General features: G+C 40.2%; 2 protein-coding genes across 3 annotated transcripts in view; one reads left to right on the top strand and one right to left on the bottom strand.

Moving 5' to 3' along the window:
* The window catches only part of ctnna1 (catenin (cadherin-associated protein), alpha 1), a 98,601-nt gene that overhangs the window by 52,289 nt on the left and 22,524 nt on the right, over positions 1-23,788 (bottom strand). The gene's annotated exons all lie outside the window — the stretch shown is intronic.
* On the top strand, positions 2,788-8,457 carry lrrtm2 (leucine rich repeat transmembrane neuronal 2). The gene is made up of 2 exons (XM_034093141.2): positions 2,788-3,494; positions 4,096-8,457. Exons 1-2 carry the CDS (start codon positions 3,491-3,493, stop codon positions 5,736-5,738), a joined length of 1,647 nt encoding a protein of 548 aa, XP_033949032.1. The 5' UTR covers positions 2,788-3,490; the 3' UTR covers positions 5,739-8,457.

Here is a 23,788-nt window from a genome sequence, read left to right as displayed (position 1 = left end):
CTACTCAACTAGCTTTAGATAAGCCAGTCCTTTATTAGTATATAAGTTCTTTGTTAGTAATTCTATCGCTCAAAGTGGAGTCGAAAGAGATTAGTTTTCAGTCTGCGCCAGAAGATGTGCAGGCTATCTGCTGTCCTGATTTCAATGGGGAGCCAGGATAGCAAACCCACGTGTTTTTGCTGATGGGAACTTGGGTCCCCCTGGGATGTACAGTTTAACCATGTCCTGGATGTAGGAAGGGCCAGATCCATTCGCAGCATGGTACGCAAGTACCATTGTCTTGAAATGAATTATAGCAGTTACTGGAAGCCAGTGGAGGGAGCGGAGGAGCGGAGTGGTGTGGGAACATTTAGGAAGGTTGAAGACCAGACGAGCCGCTGCATTCTGGATGAGCTGCAGAGGTCGGATGGCACATGCAGGCAGACCAGCCAGGAGGGAGTTGCAGTAGTCTAATGATAGTTCTTCATTTGTATCTATTTTTCAATTCTCTGTCGATAAAAAAACACTTCATCTGTAAAAAGGTTAAACTCCATGACCACTCGTAATCTACAATAACACTCAAAAATAATATTCTAATCTCCTCATATTAAATGAGAAAATGGTGTTGATTAAAAGGTTTTAATTTACTACGCATGGCTTACTGTGTAAATCATGTCTCTTAATACTGCAACACCATTGGCAGTTGTCACGACGCTAAGCACTATGCAGCAGTCAAAGCCCCAACTACTGGTCCCACTGAGAGCAGAGAGCATGTTCAGTCACATTCTGCAAACTGCTCAAGCGAAATGTTGTAAATTCTAAAACTTTCAGGAAGGATGTGGAGATGGAGAGAAAGAGGTGGCGAAAGACAGGGTGAGCGACAGATAGATGGACAGATACTGGAGGATAATAAAAATTAAAGCTAAATTAGATGAACAGGGAAGGGCAATGGAGGAAAGGCAAAGAAACAGTTGGTCTCAGGGCCGTTCGCCCCCCCTATACTGCTCCAATCAACTGCGACACAACACCATGGAAGGTGGTGGCATTGACCTGCCCCATCCCCCACTGCCCTTTGCCCATTGGGGGGTTGTGTACATGGTTAGGGGCCAGGGAGATCCGACGGCACTAATCCCCTGTGATTTTGTGCTGGTTGGATGCAGTGCTGTGTGGGGCTTTACTCTGCTCTGCCTCTTCCCTCTCTCCTATTTCCTTCACGCCTAGCCTATATTTCATTTCCACGCCAGAGGCTTCCAAAGCACTTCTTCAGGTGCTTATTATGGAGGCAGTTTCTCTGCGGCATCTTTTATGATACCTGTGAGTCTCTATCCATCTCCTTTAGGACAGATTTAGGAACATCCCTTTTCTACAAAACCACTAGTCTGCTCAATTATAGAACATTTCTATGAAAAATAAGTATGCTCCAAGTGTCAAATGATTACTGACTATGATATTTTTTCAGCAATTTCACTTAATTGAATGTCCATTTTCAATTTCACATTCTTTCTTTTAACAACTGCCTATTACACATCTTGAATTGGAAATGGGAAGCTACCACACATCAAATAGAGTAAAATCCCATCATGCCCCTTGAGATTTAAGAGTTTTTAATTTTGTCTACATCTCCCAGTCCACCACAATGAGCGTGGAGAATGAAAGCAGCATGCTGGTCCAGTAACCTGGAAAGTACCAGCCAGATACATGTCTTGTCTTAAAACTCTTGTCATGAAATGAATTAGGATGTATAAATGCATCAAGTAATCCAGATCAATTCTAATGATATAAGATTTGTATAAGTAACTCTTTCAGTATCATCTCCTGCCAAAGCACACAGAGGAAATGTAATTCTTTGCTTTCATTAGGTATAATTTATTGCCTGTAGCAGTTGCAACAAGAGTTAAAATCCATATCAAATACATTGCAGCAAGGTAATCAGAGTAATATACGAGTATAAATCAGAGAGGGGTGTGGCAGGCTCAAGCGATCTGAGGTCACATTTAAGTAAATGGTGCATGAGTGGAATAAAAGGTGTTGAAGTGCAAAAGTTGAACACCAGAGTACATGTTCTTCTTAATGCCTATTATATCTAGTCTTTGGTTGGTTCAGATGTAGTTAATTGAAATTACCCTCACATCCATCTCTACCAACATTAAATAATTAAGAAAAGTTTCTTTCTGTTTTTTTTCTTTCCGTTTTGCGCTCTAAAATGGTGCTGAAATGAAGCCTTCTTAAAAAAACAAACAAGATCTGCATATGAAATGTTTTTGTTTCACATTCTCAAACAAGTATTTGTTCTAGCCTATTACATGCTGGAAGCCTAATTTAACTTTGGGGAGGCTGGCCATACATCACATGCCAGCACTGCACTCAGGATATGTAAATTATGTATATAAGCCAGACGTCATATGTTAGCATTGCTATAGCATACTCCTGTACAGAGATAACAGAATGCAGCACACCTCACACACACCCCCCCTCGTGAAGTTTATGTTGTCAAGAGCCACATGTTATGACCTACGTTTTGCTTTGTTGTTATTTTGTTTATGTGTTCAGTATACTTTCATACATAGCACATACAGAACAACAGCAAGGCGAGGCTGAGATTTACAGCTGTGGTTAATTTCAACAGCAAGCTGCCGCAACACGTTCAAGATATCAATATTCTGATGGTGACGAGCCAGTATGAGGGAAGTGGGTATGCAGGGGGGCGGTGGAGGGAGACTGAGGTGCACAAGCAGTGTGTATGAGGCAGAGAGCAAGTGACTGAGCAAAAGAGTGAGAGGGTGTTTGTGAGTGTGGGAGAGAAAAAGAGAGAGAGAAACAGTAGTGATGATCGACGCCAGGCTGCCACCACTCTGTAGCAGTGAGTGGCTGCAACAAAAAGCACAGAATAACATCCCTGACTCCCCGCTCTGCTTTTTTTCTCTCTCCCTGCGTCTCGGCTAGCAGAGGAGGGCTCCGCTCACAGCTCTGCAGAGGCTATGCTGCGACTGAGCCGGCGTCGTAAGCAGGATCTCTGGCTGCCATCAACAAGTTAGGGTCGGAAGAACACAGCCATGAAGAGGACGGCTTGATCTCCAATTGACTGTCTAAGCCGACACCATTGCGGTGGAAGGGAAACAAAAGGGTAAAAAAAAGAAAAAGAAAAAACGGAGAGGAGGGGGGGGTCTGTTCACCGGAGTCGCTCTGGATGCAACTGATCAACTTAAAAAAAAAAAAATTTAAATAATTATTTCCAGGATTCGTGGGATGAAGGAAAAGATTCAACCCTTTCTCTGAGCACGGATTTTCAAAGACTCTAAGCAAAATAAGAGGAATAATCTTCATCTTGGGACATGGAATTTCATATTTTGTTTCAACTAGGTGGGCTCAGAATTGCTTTATTTCCAAAGAAGCTGATTCCGTTTGTGCTTACTCAAAAGGGTTTTTTTCCCTTGGATTTTTCTTCCATCTGGTTGCTCCAAGAGTCTGCGGAAAAGGACAGTTGAATGCAGCCTCCGATGTGCACAAAAGAATGGGTAAGTTAGTCCCTTTATACGGCAGGTCTGGACATGAATAGGGAACACAAGTAAGAGCGAGGGAGGCTAAGGACTAAAAGCTCTTCAGCCGAGTCTATTTACTGCGATTGCCCTTAATTTTTCCTTTTTCACCAACACACGAGTCCGGAATATATACATTTTAAATAGCTTTTCTATTAAAGGCTTAACTATTCATGATGAAAAGATGTTTAATCAATAAAAAAATATGCAATAATTGATGAATGACAGTAATATAAATATAAGTATTTTAACCAGATTACAGAGCACAACATGTGCAGAAAATAGGCTTAATATAAGTAGCAAGGGTGTGGAAACAAAGTCAAGATCGTATATGTAAATCATTAAATATCTAAGTACATTACAATTGAATTATACCTCGGCATAAAAAAAAAGTATCTGTACATACATTGGGAAAGTTGTCAATGCAAAAGATCTTAACGTCTGTGTGTGTATGCCTGTATGTGAAAGAACGAGAGCACATCCAAAAAGCACAATCGTCACCATGAATTGGTAATAAGTGCTCTGCAGAGATAAGCTTTCCCGCCCCACAGTTCATTTTGTTATCTTTGAACCCACCCAGGTTTCCATTCAAGGTGGCCATTGGTGGGACCTGCACCAGCGGCTCTGTGTCTGTGTGTGATCAGCATGCTCCTAGTGTGCCTGCTGCCTCCTGCATCGTGCACGACCTGCCCTCAAAAATGCCGCTGTGAGGACCTGCAGTTCTACTGCGACACCCAGGGGCTTCAGGCACCCCCAGATGGTGTGGACAAAGGGGCCCTAGGGTTGTCGCTACGCCACAATAGCATCACTGAGCTCAGCCCTGATCAATTCTATGGCTTCAGCCAGCTCACATGGCTACATTTAGACCACAACCAGATTACAACAGTACAAGAGGATGCCTTTCAAGGGCTCTACAAGCTGAAGGACCTCAATCTGAGCTCCAATCGTATCACCAAGTTGCCCAACACAACCTTCATCCACCTCATCAACCTCCAGATACTGGACCTGTCTTTCAATCAGATGACTGCATTGGAACCAGAACTGTTTCATGGACTGAGGAAACTCCAGATACTCCACCTCCGCTCCAATTTACTCCGCACCACACCTGTCCGGGCATTCTGGGACTGCCGCAGCCTGGAATATCTGGGCCTAAGCAGCAACCGTCTACGGAGTCTGGCCCGGAATGGATTTGCTGGGCTCATTAAGCTCAAAGAGCTCCACTTGGAGCACAATCAGCTGACCAAGATAAACTTGGCCCATTTCCCTCGCCTTGTTGCCCTCCAGTTTCTGTTTCTGCAGTGGAATAAAATCAGCAACTTAACATGTGGCATGGAGTGGACCTGGACCACTCTTGAGAAACTGGACCTGACAGGAAATGAGATCCGTGTCCTGACATCTGATGTGTTTCAAACACTGCCAAATTTAAAGATTTTGCTGCTGGATAACAACAAACTAAGCAGTCTGGATCCCACAGTCATGGATATGTGGCAGTCCCTTGGTACTATTGGGCTGTCAAGCAACTATTGGGAATGTACCAAAAGGATTTGCTCTCTGGCCACGTGGCTCAGCACCTTTAAGGGAAGGTGGGAACATTCCATCCTCTGCCATAGTCCTGAATATGCACAAGGAGAGGAGATACTTGACGCTGTTTATGGATTCCAGCTTTGCCAGAATTTCTCAGCGCCGGTTGTTCAAACCATTAGTACAACCACGGACGCTACTATAGCTGCAGAGATGACAAGCTCCCTGTTTGGAATTATGCAGCCTACCCCCACGCAGGACTATGCAGAGGATTTTGGGAGCTTTACCACAGTCACTACCACAACAACCACAACAACACCACCACGCACTGCTCAAGCAACCACTGCTACAACGGAAGAGGCAGCTGTAACAGAGGACTTCTCTGCAATGGACAACACTGTAATGACTCATAGGGTTATCATTGGAACTATGGCCCTTCTATGTTCATTCTTTTTCATCATTTTCGTTGTGTATATCTCACGGAAGTGCTGCCCTCCCACCCTGCGCAGGATACGCCACTGTTCGGCTATTCAGAACCGCAGACAGATGAGGACCCAGCAGCGGCAGCCTATGGCAGATCTAGCTACACAGGTACCCTATAATGAGTATGAGCCCAGCCATGAAGAAGGGGCACTCGTGATCATAAATGGCTATGGGCAGTGCAAGTGTCAGCAACTGCCTTACAAAGAGTGTGAAGTATGAACTCTTATTTATTCCTAGAGCATATGGTTTGCCATTTGACCATTTCAGATGATACAGGGTTTGCTTTTTTTGGTTTTTATTTCTCCAGTTTATGTAAAAAGCATAATTTCTACAAGTGAGATTTAAAAATATGTGAGAAATGCCGAGTGCTACAGTGACAGAGGTTGGACATGACAGTTTAGGGATGGTGTATTGATAGTCACACATTTATTTTTCTATGAATGCAAAGTTGTTCATATCAGGCAGGGGCAATCATTTTAAACAAGAAAATGGTATAACTGTGAGATTTGTCTCCACATTGTCACTATATTCTGGAGCACAGAGAAAATACTTAGCCAAATGGCCCTCTGCTAACGAAATACATTAAGTGGAGAAATGTGATTTATGTCTCATTTCTTTTTAAAAGTAAATATCTGAAATCATGTTTCTAACTGCACCACAGGCACTTCAATCGGATCAATCATAATGTCTTTGTTTTTCAGTTTCATTGTTTAAAGAGAACTATTATACATTAAAAAAGGACCCCAAGACCAAAACTCTGAATTATATCCGAAAAATAAATGTCATTACCGTTTCGTTACAAATAAAATATAAACCTTCTTGAGGAGACAATAACCATGAGATTCGGTTAAGTATACACACACATGTATATTACATTTACCAAATGAGACATGAATCCATTAGGTGGGTTTATAATCTTCCATCAGATCAAAGGCCTCTCAGTGCTTGTTGTTTACAGAACTCATAGGGGGGGGCATCCCCCCCAAAAACAGCTGTCCTTAGCTAAAAAAGGAACTCTTGTTTAAATCTGAATTTCTTACAAAATGTATTCCGTGTAAAAATGCAACCACAAGTGTATACTGATTGAAAAGACAGCAGACATTGAGAATTTATGTTAAATTATATTATATATATATAGAAAAATGACCTTTTTAAAATCAGACTCGTAAATGCAATGCAGTTTTGCAGCTTGTTCAATGTACGAGCTCACAAATACATTCTCAACCTGTGGTTAAACACTAAGCATTGTTCATATGTGGTTAATCTCCAATATATTACACTTAGCAAAGACATATGGATGTCTTCCTCTTCTGGGACATCAAGAACAAAAAGATTAGACCTTTACATTTACAATGACGTGTACATGGATTCTCTAGCCCCTGAATGCCACACACACGGTGACCATAATATTTCCAACAGCTCAACCTAGTAAGTACAGTTTGCCGATTTGCTATAACATAATAAGATCAATATACAGAGGAGTTAGTGTGATGTGTAAGGGACACAAGTGAAAGGGTAATGACCAGCGCAAATGCCACATAGGAGAGCATTTCATTCTGAAAAGAAAAGCTTTCAGCAGTAGCCCAGGCTCTTTACTGCTCACACACTAATCAGGTCTGACAGGCCCAAGATTCAACCAATTAAGGCAAGGCAAAAATAATCTAATATTCTGTCACCCACACCAGTGATCCAGCAACATTTAGCTTGTTCAGCCACTCAAAAATAGTTCTAGTAGAATCATTCTCTGTACCACCTAAAAACATAATTGAACCTTTTACTTTAAGACTTTGTCCGTGTTAAGGATGCCGTTTACATTATTAAAAACAGATTACGGGAAAGGAAACATCTTATAATAGTTATTTGGTTAGCAGTCACAAGTGTCAAGTTAAACTGCGGTCAATAGCCTGAAAGCAAATGGAGATCCAGTGATAAGCAAACAGCAAGCCTGGGTCAGGACACATTTGTATGCAGCAGGGAGAGGACGTGCATTAGCATCAGACTAAAGCTGCTGCCGCAGCTCCGCACTTCTTTGTGTTCAGTTTGGTAGTGGGGGCAGGGTGAAAGAGAGAGGGGTTGAGAGGAATTGATGGGACGATGGAGAGGGGGCAATGGTAGGGTAATGTCTTCGTTTATTAAAACCAACCAATATTTCTGGCCAAGTGGAGGTAGTAAAGAAATAAAGGATACAAACTGAATGAGCACCATGGGATTGAAATGCACACTGATCACACAGAAGAAACTATTTCTTAAACTGATGAGCTATCCAGTGTTTGAACAGTATAAAAAAGTATAAAATATCAATTACAATTCTAAAAACTGAAAATTGTAATATGGCATCGTCATGAAGCCTTAGAGCTGTACACTTAAATATGGCCTTTTCTTCGAAAGCCCAACTTTTGGCTATGTTTAACCAACTCAGAAACCTGGCTTTGAGAATGTAGGATGCAGTGTGCTGGACAGCGCCCCCGAGAGGTGACAATTGTGGATTTGTCTCTTTGTTGAAGGTGTCAAGATTTGGCTTTAATCTTCTAAATGAAATGCTTGAGTCATGTCTCTGTACACATAATATGATGCCTACAAGTTCAAAGAAAGTGTTTGTGTAAACCAAACATTTTTACACTTCACATTTGCTTTCAAAGAAAAACATACACTGATCGTAATGATGTCCAAAGTCAAGCACCTCCACCTTGTTTCAAATTTTGTTTTTTTCCAGCTTCGCACTGCTATTACTACTGCCCTTGTTATCTGTCTTGCATGTTCAAAAGTCAATTGAGTTGAATATTTCTTAATGTCATTCAGCAAACATTATTAAGAGACTTCATTTTTTATAACACCAAGAATGGGGATATATATATATATATGTGTGTGTGTGTGTGTGTGTGTGTGTGTGTGTGTGTGTGTGTGTGTGTGTGTGTGTGTGTGTGTGTGTGTGTGTGTGTGTGTGTGTGTGTGTGTGTGTGTGTGTGTGTGTGTGTGTGTGTGTGTGTGTGTGTGTGTGTGTGTGTGTGTGTGTGTGTGGAATTCCTATAGAGTTCTGTCAATCATTTGACATTTCACTGTTGAAGACTACGGTTGTACTAAATGACTGAAAATCCACAAATTTGTAGAAATATGCATCCCTTTGCACTCTGGCTCTTTGTAAACTGTTTTTGTTTCCTCTCGTCATCCTCTAGCCCTGGTCCCCACCCTGCCGAAAAATAAAAAAAGGAAAAAACAAGTGAACCAATCCCCTCTCTCTTACCCTATCTCTTTGTGCAAAATGAATGCTTTTCTCTTTCCATTGCCTTTTGTATTGTAATATGTACAATTTCATATCTGTATAGTGGATAAGATGTGCCAAACTGAAGAAAAAAAAAAACATTTTCCCCTCAAAACATATATTTTTTAAATAAAATGGTTATAATTTACGGAGTGTTTGCTAACTAATGAATGCTCACAACTTGGTTTGGTCTTTCATTGCAGTTTGGTCTAGTGTGTAAGTCTTTAGCAAACCAAATCACACCCAACCCTTGGTGAAGTGGTTTGCATATCAGTATATGTGAAATGCCTGAAAGCATTTGTCAAATGAAACATTTTCCATTTCTAATATAATCTTTGCTAGGCACGGATTAATGCACTCATGGTTGGGGGATTCATTTGAATCAAAGTCTCTTCTATCAATACATGTCAACAGAAAGATTAGATCATCTACATTGAAAGTGGATCATATAAAAATCCTAATGATGTTGTTATGCAAAGCTGATGTTTCTGTGAAACCCTTAATTTAATGCAGTGTCTACAGTTTCTGAATATGGACATTTCAATAGAATAACAGGTGATGCAGAAGAATCTATCCCGTTGAATTTGTTGTTTACCGGAGAAGGGTCCATGAAGCTTGGAGGCTGCGACTATTGATTATTTTCATTAGCAATAACTTTCTTAATTACTTGTTTCAATTCATTTGTAATTGTTTTGTCTATCAAATGTTTACACATAGCTATACATTAATTGACTTATTCTATGTGTGTCTTGAAATAGCTTCTTTTTTTTACTCAAATATATTGACTGCATGATGCTTTAACAAAGAGACATTTGAAAATCACACATTTGAGTATGTGGATACAGAAACATCATTGGGTTGATTTTTCTACGTAAATGACTATAGTGAATAATCGATTAACTGACTTTCCATTTGAGAACAACTTCAATAGTTAAGTGCGTCATGCAATGAAAGAAATATTCTGACGGCTCAACCTTCAGATAACTAAGATTTCACAAAGGTTATTTAGTCTTCAGCAAGTTTAATGAGTTGTCAGTTATTGCTAAATAACTAACTAGCTAAGCATGTATGTATGGCGTATTGCAAGGTCACAATACATTTGATGGATTGTTCCTAAATGTATAATTAGCATCTAAGAAACATTGACATGATTTCTGAATCCTTTTTCATCCAATGTAAAACTATAACATCTTTAGGCAAAAAGGCTCAAAGCAAGAGTAATAACATGGAAATGCCAGTGGCAGTTTGTGTAACAAGGTGAACATATATTTTAAAAGCTGTAGCGAATTGGACATGATTGGTACAAAGAAGTTGACATATTTTACCATGTAGCAAAGAGCACAGCATCAATTTGATCTTCGTAACACATAATGCAAGTTGCTTGTTTAAACATAAATGTCAAAGTTATGTCTCCACATGCCGTATAGAGATTCCATGTAAGATGTGCATCACACATTTGAGGGAGTAACTGTTCTTCAAACTGACATTTTCTAAAAGAGACAATGTATGTGTAATTAATAGCAAAAGTAACTCATGTGCCAGTACTCTAAAACTCAACGGTCACTCTTTCAAGATAAGTAATACAACTTGCAAAAACAATCTAATTTGGGGTTTTCTTCACATCAGAGGAAGTCTTATGTTTATATTGCAAGATCTATGGCAGATACTATCACAGTCTCTATTTAACACAACCAAATGTTTATACAGAAGTTAGATGTTCACCATAAAGAATACAAACAACAACTTAAATGCTGTAGTAGTGAACCCACCCCCAGTGTTGGTGTTCACCATCACTGCACAGCATCAGACTATGACCGGTAAAATATGCTGAAGACCGGCAAATCTAAATCTCTCCGGTCAAAATAATTTCCCCTTGGCGCAATACCGCATCAGTTGCGCCACTTATGTGACAGACAAGAATAGTCAATTCTAATGTCTAACACGTAATGTGGAGAAAGAGATGTCCTGTGTGGGTTGATTGTGCGTTGATCTGTTGGTAATGCCTCTGGGTTCCGGTCGGCATGTAAACAAATGCATAATCCTCCGCTATACTTTGCGGCCTCATCCGGTTGCATAGCGACGCTTATTGTTGAGGTGTCTTTTGATAAGCAGGTAGTCATATCATTAGCTAGAACTAGCTGGATCTGATCGATATGGACATAAACGCGAGTGAAGTCTAATCTGGCGGGAGAGAGAGATCAGCTGCTGCTGACGAGTCGACACGCAGCTCTGCATGATCAGCGGTGAGCGGACAAAACACACTCTTCAGGTTAGAATATCACACGTAGCTATTTTAATTACCTCTCAAACTACCGTAACTAGTTATAGATGTTTAGTTTCACTGTCGGGTCACTCATTACTGGATCAGCGAGCTGCATGATACTGACCGGCTGTCAGGAGAAGGGGAGAGCGCTCTCGTTTATTATTCCCGTGTTATTGTAATTACTGTAAACTTTTGAATAATGTAGTTAATCTACTATAATTAGTTTGTTTAATATCGAATCATATCAATTTGTTTTAAAGCTTACTAAATAACAAAGAAGACCTTTGACCGGCACTTTTCAAATTTTGTCCGGAAGATTTAAACTTTAACGGACATGTTGACCGGCGAGAAAATATTCTAACGGGAACTCTGCACAGCATACATAGCCGTTTGATCATAATCAGAACCTGCATAGTTCAAAGTATTGTAAAAAATATCAGGCTGCAAAAGTAAGCTTGCCCCGCTATGCGATACTATACCAAATGCAGGAAGACATCGTTAACCTTTCATAATTCAGCTTATGTCTTCTTTTTGCAGTCAAAGGTTTTTCCAACAGAGGAATTATATTAGATCAGAACTTGGTACGGACAGATGCTTAATATTTCAGGACTCCGATAAGACTGGGGATCAAAACACAACAACTCTATCAAAACAACTGTAATACAAGCTCTTTCAAATCCTTAGAACGTTTAATGAAAAGCCCAGTGTGCTAAAAAGAGAGAATAACAGTTTACATAAAATACTTAAGGTCTGTCATTTCAGTCAGACAAGGCATCGCAAAGAATAAAGGCCGACATGGCCCTCCAACTCTAAGAACCACTTCAATATGGCCAGCTCTTTCTTGATATCAGGCTTCAGTAATTAACCTGCAGAGTTCCCAGGTAGGGGGGGCACTAAACTCAAGAGTCTGACTACATGCCATCAGTAGCCTGCAGAGTTCAAGGACTTCTGGACTTACGTACAGCATCCCTAAAATATGTATTACTCCGCACATTTCAAATCAGTCTTCTACCTTATCCTTGGAGGATCCAGGTGGAAACTGGAAATGGCGATGAGCAAAATCCAAAACTTTCCTTTTGATTTTGTGTAAGAAGACAAAAACTTTGCTTCTTACACAAAAATATGTTATCAATTTGCATCTTTGTACTTTGCATTTAAATAAATTAATAATTTCTCATATTAAAAGGTTAAGGCAAAGTTTGTGACAGACTTAAATACAAAATAGTTCTACAAAAATGTAAAGGAACTATCAATAATTTAAAAGGAACTATTAAAATGGCCCATACTGAAAGAAAAGCAGTTATCCTAATAAGCAATGTAAACGTGATTGTTACAAATACTATTAAGATACTTTTACTAGATATAAAAACATATGCCATCAAACATCCGAGCATTAACATTCAAAGCAGAAACATATTCGTTATTATTAGAATAATATGCAATTATATAAATAATAAAGACTGAAGGCATCAGCCATTGGCTCAGTCACTGAAGCTTAGTGTCGGCAGAGATCTAGTTATGCGATAATCCTTCTTTTGTCTCCCTTTTTGTGAGGCATTGTTTCATTTAAAATCAGTATGAACAAGAACACTCAAGATGGAAAGTCTGTCTTTGCTGCCTCCTACACAGAAAGCAATACTCTTAAGTTATAGGCAAATGGTTCAAAATGTCATACAACATTTCATAAAACACACTGCAGAAAGCACTTGCTTTAAGTAACAGCTTTGACAGCTCCACCTCAAGTGTAGACAAACGTTTTCTGTGCAAAATAAATGGATGACAGCAAACAGAATACATTATCCTGAATACCTCCCCAAACGGCCTGATTACAAACACCAGTGCGTTGTATTGTTCTATGATCGCTACGACGTACTCTGACTGACTCCAAACGGGTCCTTTTTCTCCTCATCTCTGCTGAACATGCCCTTCAGGTGCCTCAGTCTAAAGACATGCAGGTCAGGTGAACTGGAAACACATAGCTTCCAGCGGCCTTAAAGTATCTAAACGTGAGTGTTTGTCTGTTTATGTGTGTTAACCCAGTAATAGCATGGTGACCTGTCCATGGTGAAATACATTGCGCTGAATGTGTTCTTGGATAGGCCCTAGTCCCCTGGGTGGGACATTTCGAATGGATATTTGTAAGTGTTACAACAAATAAATATTAATCATCTTAAGTATGTGAGGAAAGTACCTGTTTAAGAAGGAAAATAAATATGGATTTTCTTTCTACATAAGGATATCAAATTAGTTATTTGGTAATACTATAATAAAGTAAAGCAATCTCCATTCTTGTATGTAATAGAATTTAATATAAATGAACTGCCAAGGTCATTGGTTTGTCTGATGAGTACAAAGGGACGTGCTGGAGTGGAGATGAGTGTGTGTGAATGTGTTTGCACGCATTAAAAACACAACAAGATGTCGTCTCCCCCTCATATAGAGATGTCCTCATAATAATTACAATTCTCCCAAGAAGATGGACCTCGCTTTAAAAGTAACAAGTGCCATATCAAGTTGGTGATAATATGCCAGCTTTGTGAATGAGGAACTATAAAACAATGAAAGATGACAAGACTTATACAAACATATAATTAATTATGTGAAATTGTCATCTTTATTATGTAATAAAGGGCATGGGAGTCTTTAGAAGTTTGTTGTTCTCTGGTCTCAAGAAAATGGGTCATAACATTTGATCAATTGAGCAAAAAAGGATTTAGCATATTGACAACAGAAGACAGCATTCTGTTCTGGATTGTGTTGTAGTTTTTAATTGGCTCCATTATGCTGCTGTTCATTTGTGTCTGATAAACTGCCAGCTGGTTGGAGTAATTCCAACCATAGGTTCCATAGTCTGAGTTAATACACCAACTGGATTTCCATTAGGTAAATCATTATTATAGTCAATATTATCTTTAAATATGACTACCGTATGTCACAAATGACAAGATTAGCTTATTACTAGGGGTGTAACGGTTCACAAACATTTCGGTTCGGTACGTACCTCGGTTTTTAGGTCACGGTTCGGTTCGGTACGTTTTCGGTACAGCAGAAAAAATTATCACAAAACATAACATATTTTTTTTAAATTATTATTAAACTGTGAATAATGTATTCACTCAAATAAATACAAAATATAATAAAATAAACATTAAGGTGCAGCATTTCGATGAACTGAAATAATCTGTATTTGAACTGTACTGTACTAGTACTCACAAAACATAAACTATTAGTTTTGGGTTTTTAATTATTATTAAACTATGAATATTCACTCAAATAAATATAAAATATAATAAAATAAACATTAAGGTGCAGTTTTTCGATGAACTGAAATAATCTGTATTTGTACTGTACTAGTACCTAAGCAGCCAGCTCGACATTATGACTTGCTTGTCATTGTATTTTCATGTTGTTTAAAGAAAGATGAACTTGTCCACATTGCTTGCCGAAAGGGCAGATCTGCTGGCACTAGCAATGTCTCCTGCCGTGGAGAACACACCCTCTCGCTAGGGACAGAGGTAGCAGATACAGCCAGGTAGCGCTTTGCTAACATGGCAACATAAGGATATTTGCCTTTTGTAATAGCTTTGGCTCGGTCTGAACTCTCTGTGAGTGGTGGAGGCTAAATGCTAGCGGGAGTTGGGTTTGCACTTCAGTCTTTTGGTACCGGTGATATTCACGTTCGGGTGATGCCTTTTCAAATGAGTGTGCAAGTTTGATGTATTGCCAGCCGGGTAACCAATGTTAGTTGAACAATGCCGACAAACAGCTTTGGTTCGGTCCACCTGTCGTTGTCCGTCATCCTTGTACGTAACTGCGAAACCAAAATGTTCCCAAACCGGAGACTTCAATGATGCTGGAGGATTTTCGAGCACAACTTTATCTGCGTTCGCCATTTCGACAGTTCCTCAAATTACTGACTACATGTGGACGCATCCCTCTGACCAGCTCGTCCAATGAAATGACTTGCTCGCTCTATGACGCGTTGATCACAATGGGTGCAAATTACTCTGAATGCTGCGACGCAGCACCTGAGATTACTTCCAAGAAGTTGTTCACGTTCTCAATTTTTTACGTTTAACGTTATATTCGTTCGGTACACTTCGGTACCGAACCGAATAATTTCGGTACGGGTACGTGTACCGTTACACCCCTACTTGTTACAAGGTTATATTTATGTACTTCTTCAGTAATTAGGGACAATTGAGCTTGGGCAACTCTAAAGAGCATTTATATAATAATAATAATAATAATAATAATAATAATAATTCATTACATTTTTATTATAGCGCTTTTCAAGGCACTCAAAGCGCTTTACAATTACACATATAAGACATGTTAAAGTTATTATTAGTCAGTCATTTATTATATACACGAATAACATTTGCAAAACACTAAACTCAATTACATATATATATATACATATATTATATCCAATATGTCTGCAAGACAGCATGAAATAAAGGTAAGACGCTACAGCTACTGTAAAACTGAAAACGACATTTTGTATGCCCTTGTCATTAGACTTTATTGTGTCAATGAAAAATACTTGGTTGCAATAAATCAAAAATGAATGCAGAGGCCAGTAAAATAGGAGCCTCAAGCATTTACTTTATTTACTGTTATGAATTTCATGTTCATACATATTGCCAAATTAAGTCAACAAAATTAAGACACTAGAAGAAATACTATTGTCATCAAATGGTTCATTCTTTTAACCTTCAAAACTACTTTCCCTCACTCTAAAGGTGGGGTAGGTAATTCACTTCAGAAACACTTTGTGTTATATTCCATGGAATGCTCTTAACGTCCCAATAGCAATGAATATATTAAATTCTTTGACAATAAATAAATAAAAAAATTCATCTGTGGAAGCCGTGGCGCTGTAAAAAGCACAACCAATCATCTGAGCCGGCCCGGCTAAAATAACTGGATGGCCTACCTGCCTGTCAGCCTTCCATCTGTGCACAAACTTATCTCGTGCCCTCATTGGTCATGTGCGCGTTCCTGTGTGTTGGAGGAGGGGCTCTGTAAGGAAGTCTGAAGGAAGGGGCAGATTTTCTTCGGCTGTGTATTTTCAAATTCTAGCGCACTCGAGCTGGCTTCTCCATTCTTACCTACTCTACCTTTAAGTTAACAAAACTCCAATTAAAAAGAAAAATGCTAAATGAATTTGGCTACTCTGCAGCATCACATCTGCCATGTGCACAAAAAGGGGATATTTTAAAGCAATTAAGTAATCCCAAGTGCCAAAATGGAGAGCTTTTTAGGATGAAAGGCAAATTGCATACTTAAATCAGTGCTGCAGCTCTACATGGTGACACCTCATTGTGTTTCAGACTGCATAACAAAAGGGTAAAGGTTCAGACAAGCAAACAATAAAATATCAATCTCAAGAAATACATATTAACCTGTATAGACAAATGTTGTCATATTTGCCAATAAAAACACCCATTACTAAAAGTGCCAGACAAGTTTATATGAAACCGCAGGCATGTTTCCCATGGTTAAGTTCATTCACCCATACAACTGATAAAGGAGGAAGTAAAGCTTCAATCACAGCCTCACAAAATGTATTTTTCTGAAGCCATTCTTTATCCCGTTTAACTGTTGAGGGGGGGAAATTATGCATCTTATCTACCTGCCAGCAGAGCCAAACTAAAAGCAGAGAATTCACCAGCAAAAGACCAGGGGCCAGGTCTGGGAAACGGTTCCTGACCGGCTGTTACTGATAGACCAGTGTTTTATGGAGGATGTAAATATATACGAAAAGCCTTGGGGACACTAAATCTTTTCCCTGTGGAGTCTAATTTGTTTTAATTATGCATTTAGATGAGATTACAACTAGATAAATTGAACTGCTTTCACACTGGTCTTGCATTAGGTATAGCCCCTTTGGGCATTGTTTCACTTTTTTCAAAAAAATGGGTTAAAGGAAAACACTGGACCTCCACATCCTCTGTTGGTTTTCTAGCTCTGGATCTATACTGTTTTTTCACCCAATAGGTTTTACATCATACCCGTTATTTAAACATTTCATGAGCTGCCCCAGTACAAAAACGAAACTTATCATGATTCCCTGTAAGGTTGCACATAGCTCAGTAAAACATTGCCAGGGAAAATGTTCCATGATCAACTCCAGCCTATTCTTTTTTTTTTTTTTTTAAATGAGACAGAGGAATAGGGATAAAGCCAAATTCTGCCACTCACTGTAGATGCCCAAGGCAAAAAGACAACCCGAGTCACGCAAAGAGTGAGCTGTCGGGAGAGAAAGGGACACAAACTGGAAGGAAAAGATTGCAAAGATGGAGAATATGAAAAAGAGGATTCAGCAAGGAGAAAGCAAAGTGTAATGCTTCGTTCACACCGGACGCGATGCGAATATTTGCTTCGCTCTTAACGCTAAAGTTTCACTACTTTTTCTTGCAACTGTAAATAAACCAGCGACTGTATTCGCCATGACACTAGGGATGCACATTGTTGACTTTTTACGATACAGATACCACTGAACGATACCGATACATATTGTGATACTTTGAAAATGTATCATCCCACAATTACTCCCATGAAGCGCTTTACGATATAGTTAACATGTCAAATGAATATTACATTCAATTGTGGGACTTCTTGGACCATTTAGTACTGAACAAACAATGAAAAATACATAAAAAATATGAAGAAAACCGATTATGGAATATCTTTTATAACACCCGCCATCAGGTTTGTGAATAGCACATCTTGTCAATGCAAACAGACCATTATAGCACCGTTATAATTAATATTAAACCTGAGATTCGACTAGAGAACAAATACATAATAGAATAATGGTCATGAGATCTCGGCATTGCACAAACAAACAAATCTCATCTTTAAAATCAACATTTACCTTCACTGGTGAGAGAAAACAAATCCCATCACAGTTCATTTGTGGGACTTTTACCTTTCTAGTATTGAACAAACAATGAAAAATACATAAAATATGAAGAATAACGATTATGCAATCTAATTTATAACACCTGCCATCACAGGCCACGGACTCACTTTTAACATTAATTTAAAAAAAACATAAAAAAAAAAAAATTAAAGTATCGAAACCGGATCTGATTTCGGTACGGTATATCGTAGCCACCAGTAACCGGTATTTCGGTAATACCGGATACCGGTATGAATCCCTACATGACACAGACAGTCTGTGGTTTGTACTTGTTTAACTTTTGTCAAGTTTGTGAAAAGATATGAGGAGCTGTGAGCTCTAACAGCTAACGGCTGATGTTTTGGTTTTCTGATTCCAACGTCAGTGACAGCAGGCAGAGAACCTCACCACTGATTGGCTTCCGCGAGAACGCGTCAGGCGAATTTGACGCTCGAGTTGAAAAGATTGAACTCGAGCAGTTATCGCGGCCCTCTTCAATCTCGGCCCCCTTGAATCGCCTCAATTGCGCCGTGGCATTCGCTGCATCCGCACCGCCGGAGCGAATTCGTGTTAGTCTGCATTGACTTTACATGTAATCGCGTCGCCCCCAAAAATCGTAATGCGTCCGGTGTGAACGCACCATAAGGGAAATGCTAAAGAGCTCAGATGCCCCTTTCACACCGCGTTTTCAGGGCAGGCTCGGAGCTAGAGCCTGAAAAGTACCGTTTTTTCCTCTTCACACCGCAGCGGCGCCGCCTCTTAGCTCCGGAATCCGGTTCGTTTCCAGCTCCAAAAAATGTACGGTCTAGCAAGCAAGATTCCGGAGCTAAGAGGCGGCGCCGCTTACGTCTCTCTTATGTCGAGGCGGGGGCAGGGGCATGGGCGGGATCAACCTCCTGAAGACCGCAAAGAAGTCTTGAATTTCGCATGTGATGTTTGTAAAGTTCCAAGTAAAGTCGTCCCTTGTGAAGTCGTCCCATGCCTTCCATATCGTTTCGAATAACCAAAGCGAGCAGCGCTTCAATACAATCGGCCATTGTTGTTGTTGTCGATGTGAGGGATTTCCGCGCGGTTTGGCTTTTATGAAGCAGGCACGTAAACGGTTACGTCATGACGCGATGAGGCAATGACCAACGTACCACCCCGGCTCTGTGTGGTGTGAACAAAGCGGGAGCAGAAAAGGGAAACCAGAGCTGAACCAGAAAAGCTCTAGCACTGAGCTAGAATGGGAAAAGCGCTGGTGTGAAAGCCGCAAGAGTGGCAGGACTTTATTGAGATGCACAGAAAAAAAACACCAGCGAAGGGAGATGCAGGGGTCCTTTACATGCGGGTCCAGATAATAATGTATCACTTCACATTAAAGGAATTTAAATGTCAGAGGCTTAATATGTCAAAGCTACCTAGCATCACTCTCTTATGTGAAAGAAAACCCTGACAGATGCTGGGAACTTGAGATGCATTATTAATCCAAAGTGGCAGAAACAGTTACACTCAACACGTGCCATGCCAAACTGTCATGACAATATAGAATAATTGAGGCCACGCTACGCGTCAGTGCTGGGGCTACATTGCCCCTGCCGCCTTTCCCCTTCACCGGCTGAGTAAACAAGCTCTAGTCTTGTTAAATGATCATCATAACAGTACACACTTTGCACTACAGGACATGGGTAATTCAACACTTGGTCCTATCCAAGTAATACAATAACATACATGCTTTCTATATATTCTAAAATGTATTACATTATTCTTTAGATAAAATTAATCTGGCATATTTGGCAGAGGGTTCCACACAAGACAAAAATACTGCTTTTGATCCACTGTACTGACTGCTTTCATTTGTCTTATACAACTACTTTTAAATAATGAGGACATTTATTTGTGAGCCGTTTCAAAAGTACTATTTATATAACCATTGAATACTCCTATTCAAACAATATATGTAGGATTCAAATATCTTTTGTATTCAACGATTTGTCCTCAGTCTTATTTAATGGACCATAAGGGTGCGAGCAGGTGTGTCAGATCTGTAGAACTGTGGTCTCATCTGATCGTGGTCTTAACATAGCCTTCATCCTGCCATGGCAACAAATCTACTTTGATACGAAACTAATACACTTCCATTGGCTGACTCAAATTACTTTCTTCTTTGTCAAGTAATACTTGGATCTTATTTGAAATATCCTTGTGAAAAACTTTCTGAACTGAAAGAAAATGTTCTATTCACCAGCATTCATTCAAGGGAGATACATTTTCTATACTATAATATAATGGTGGCAAACTATTTAGTGGGACGTCTTCAAAATCAAAAAAAATGCATGTGACACTATTGAGGTTGTAACACAGAAGCTGGCACTCGTGACCACTGTTGGCTCAATCATTTTAAAATAACAATCAAGGATACTTTAAGTGCATTGTATAGATAATTTGTACCTGTACAGAAAGTGTATACTAAAGCATGACCAACACACTAAACACTAAGTGATTGATTTTGAACAAAGTTTTAGTCCTCGACATGTTTTACTCAAAAGATGGTCAGGTAAGGACATCCAGCCGAATGCTTGTCAAAGAGTCTGAGGGAGAGGAAGAAGAAATGAAAAGCAGGGTAAACACAACTTGTAGCTGGAGGGCCTGAAGAAGCAGAAGGGATTGGAGCGAGAAAGAGAATGAGTTAGGAGTCCATCCAACAGCCTCAGCTGTGAGTGCAAACCCATATGCTGTAATGGCTAGATACTGTTTAATGACTTGCCGTGTGCCATTTAAAATCAGAAATACAGTGGGGCAAAAAAGTATTTAGTCAGCCACCAATTGTACAAGTTCTCCCACTTAAAAAGATGAGAGGCCTCAGTGCATGTAGTTTATCTTAGCTTAGATGGCCCTGTGGCTAATTTACAGATGGCCCTGAGCCCAATAGAGATTGCCCTGAAAAATGCGCGCGGACGAAATGACGCATGAAGGGTTTGGGGGGACTGCCCCGAGAACATTTAGATTTTTGCCGGTCTTAGATGCTGTCTGGTGCATTCTCTAGACTGAATTATAAGATGAACCACCACAATATTGTATTGTACAATTTCAATTGTATTCTTCATTTCACTTGTTTGTTTGTTCTTGTTTGTGTTTGCTCGCTTGCATGCCCTGCATAGCTATAAGAAATACTTAAGTTGTTGGTCAAGACACTTTCCATCTGATGAAGGCAAATGCCTTCCCAGATGGAAAAAAGTAGAAAACATTACATTCAGTTATAACTACCAAAACAAACATTATTTACACTATTATGGCCCCTGTTAAAAATGTTTGTAATGTTTCTACTGTAAATTGGTCGAACGAATCCGGAAGCTGACCGAGCAGACCCGAGCAGCAGTCGAGAAGCCGAGCTAATCCGCGAAGCACACAAAATGGCGACGTCAGAATTCCCGTTAGCCGGCAAAATCTTAAATCTCTTCGGTCAAAATGTCCGGTCAAAATCATTTCCCTTTAGCGCAATACCGCTCCAGTTGCGCCACTTATGTGACAGACAAGAAGAGTATGTGACAGACAAGAATAGTCAACTCTAATGTCTCACACTTAATGTGGAGAAAGAGATGTCCTGGATGGGTTGATTGTGTGTGGATCTGTTGGTAATGACTCGGGGTTCCGGTGGGCATGTAAACAAATGCATAATGCGGCGCTATACTTTGTGGCCTGACCCAGTTGCATAGCGACACTTATTGTTTAGGTGTCTTTTAATAAGCAGGTAGTCATATCATTAGCTAGAACTAGCTGGATCTGATCGATATGGACATAAACGCGAGTGAAGTCTAATCTGACGGGAGAGAGAGATCAGCTGCTGCTGACTAGTCGACACGCAACTCTGCATGATCACATGCAGCGGTGAGCGGACAAAACACACACTTCAGGTTAGAATATCACACTTAGCTATTTTAATTACCTCTCAAACTACCCAAACTATTTATAGATATGTTTAGTTTTACTGTCGGGTCACTCATCACTGATCCACGAGCTGCATGATACTGGCATAACAGATTGCCCGATTGGGCAACCAGCAGGTGAGGCTTCATTGCCCGAGCTAAATACTAGATGGCCCCGGGCCATCGGGCAGCCCTTAATGTCGAGCCCTGGGCCTGTAATTTTCATCCGAGATATACCTCAACTATGAGAGACAAAATGAGAAAAATAAATCAATCCTGAAAAACACATTTTTAAAGAATTTATTTGCAAATTATGGTGTAAAATAAGTATTTGGTCAATAACAAAAGTTCATCTCAATACTTTGTTATATACCCTTTGTTGGCAATGACAGAGGTCAAACGTTTTCTGTAAGTCTTCACAAGGTTTTCACACACTGTTGCTGGTATTTTGGCACATAGGGCTGAACGATTAATCGATTTGAAATCGAAATCGCGATTTGAAATGATACGATTATCAAATCGCAAAGCCTGCGATTTTTTTGAAAAAAAGAAAAATGTGTATAATTTTTTTATTGAGTGTCAGTCATCCACACCAATCAGAAGTGCTGTGCTCTACATGTACCAGCCATTGTTAATCAATCAGAAGTAGCCCGTGATAGAAGGTGATAGACAGATTGATCCAATCACCTGCCAAGTGCTTTTGAAAGTGCCTGCCCTTTCCAAATGGCTTCCAATGGAGCTTTCCTAGATGGTTTCTGAGTCAGGTTAGTAATGCTCCATCACGTGTTTCTATTACAGGGTGAATCTTAAACTGAAGCTTGACTTTAAAGCAACCCAACGGAAGTTTCATGTAAGTTTAGTTTTTTCACTCGTAGCTCGGGCTGCGGGGGTGCTAGAGACGGGAGCACGTTGATACGACCTTCCTAGCCGGAGTTATGGCCGCATTTTACAATAAACTTCCGTTGGGTCGCTTAAAAACAAATATCGCAATTCGAATCGCAATCGCAATATTTGTCAGAAAAATCGCAATTACATTTTTTCCCAAAATCGTGTAGCCCTACCTCCATGCAGATCTCCTCGAGAGCAGTGATGTTTTGGGGCTGTCGCTGGGCAACACGGACTCCCTCCAAAGATTTTCGATGGGGTTGAGATCTGGAGACTGGCTAGGCCACTCCAGGACCTTGAAATGCTTCTTACGAAGCCACTCCTTCGTTGCCCGGGCGGTGTGTTTAGGATCATTGTCATGCTGAAAGACCCAGCCACGTTTCATCTTCAATGCCCTTGCTGATGGAAGGAAGTTGCCACTCAAAATCTCACGATACATGGCCCCATTCATTCTTTCCTTTACACGGATCAGTCGTCCTGGTCCCTTTGCAGAAAAACAGCCCCAAAGCATGATCTTTCCACCCCCATGTTTCACAGTACGTATGGTGTTCTTTGGATGCAACTCGGCATTCTTTCTCCTCCAAACACGTCTAGTTGAGATTTTACCAAAAAGTTCTATTTTGGTTTCATCTGACCATATGACATTCTCCCAATCCTCTTCTGGATCATCTAAATGCTCTCTAGCAAACTTCAGACGGGCCTGGACATGTACTGGCTTAAGCAGGGGGACACGTCTGGCACTGCAGGATTTGAGTCCCTGGCGGCGTTGTGTGTTACTGATGGTAGCCTTTGTTACTTTGGTCCCAGCTCTCTGCAGGTCATTGACTAGGTCCCCCCGTGTGCTTCTGGGATTTTTGCTCACTGTTCTTGTGATCATGTTGACCCCACGGGGTGAGATCTTGCGTGGAGCCCCAGATCGAGGGAGATTATCAGTGGTCTTGTATGTCTTCCATTTTCTAATAATTTCTCCCACAGTTGATTTCTTCACACCAAGCTGCTTACCTATTGCAGATTCAGTCTTCCCAGCCTGGTGCAGGTCTACAATTT

The sequence above is a fragment of the Pseudochaenichthys georgianus genome, chromosome 10, assembly GCF_902827115.2.
Source record: "Pseudochaenichthys georgianus chromosome 10, fPseGeo1.2, whole genome shotgun sequence".
Classification (NCBI taxonomy): domain Eukaryota; kingdom Metazoa; phylum Chordata; class Actinopteri; order Perciformes; family Channichthyidae; genus Pseudochaenichthys; species Pseudochaenichthys georgianus.
The sequence above is the reverse complement of the archived record's forward strand: the minus strand, read 5'-3'. Positions and strand labels throughout refer to the sequence as shown.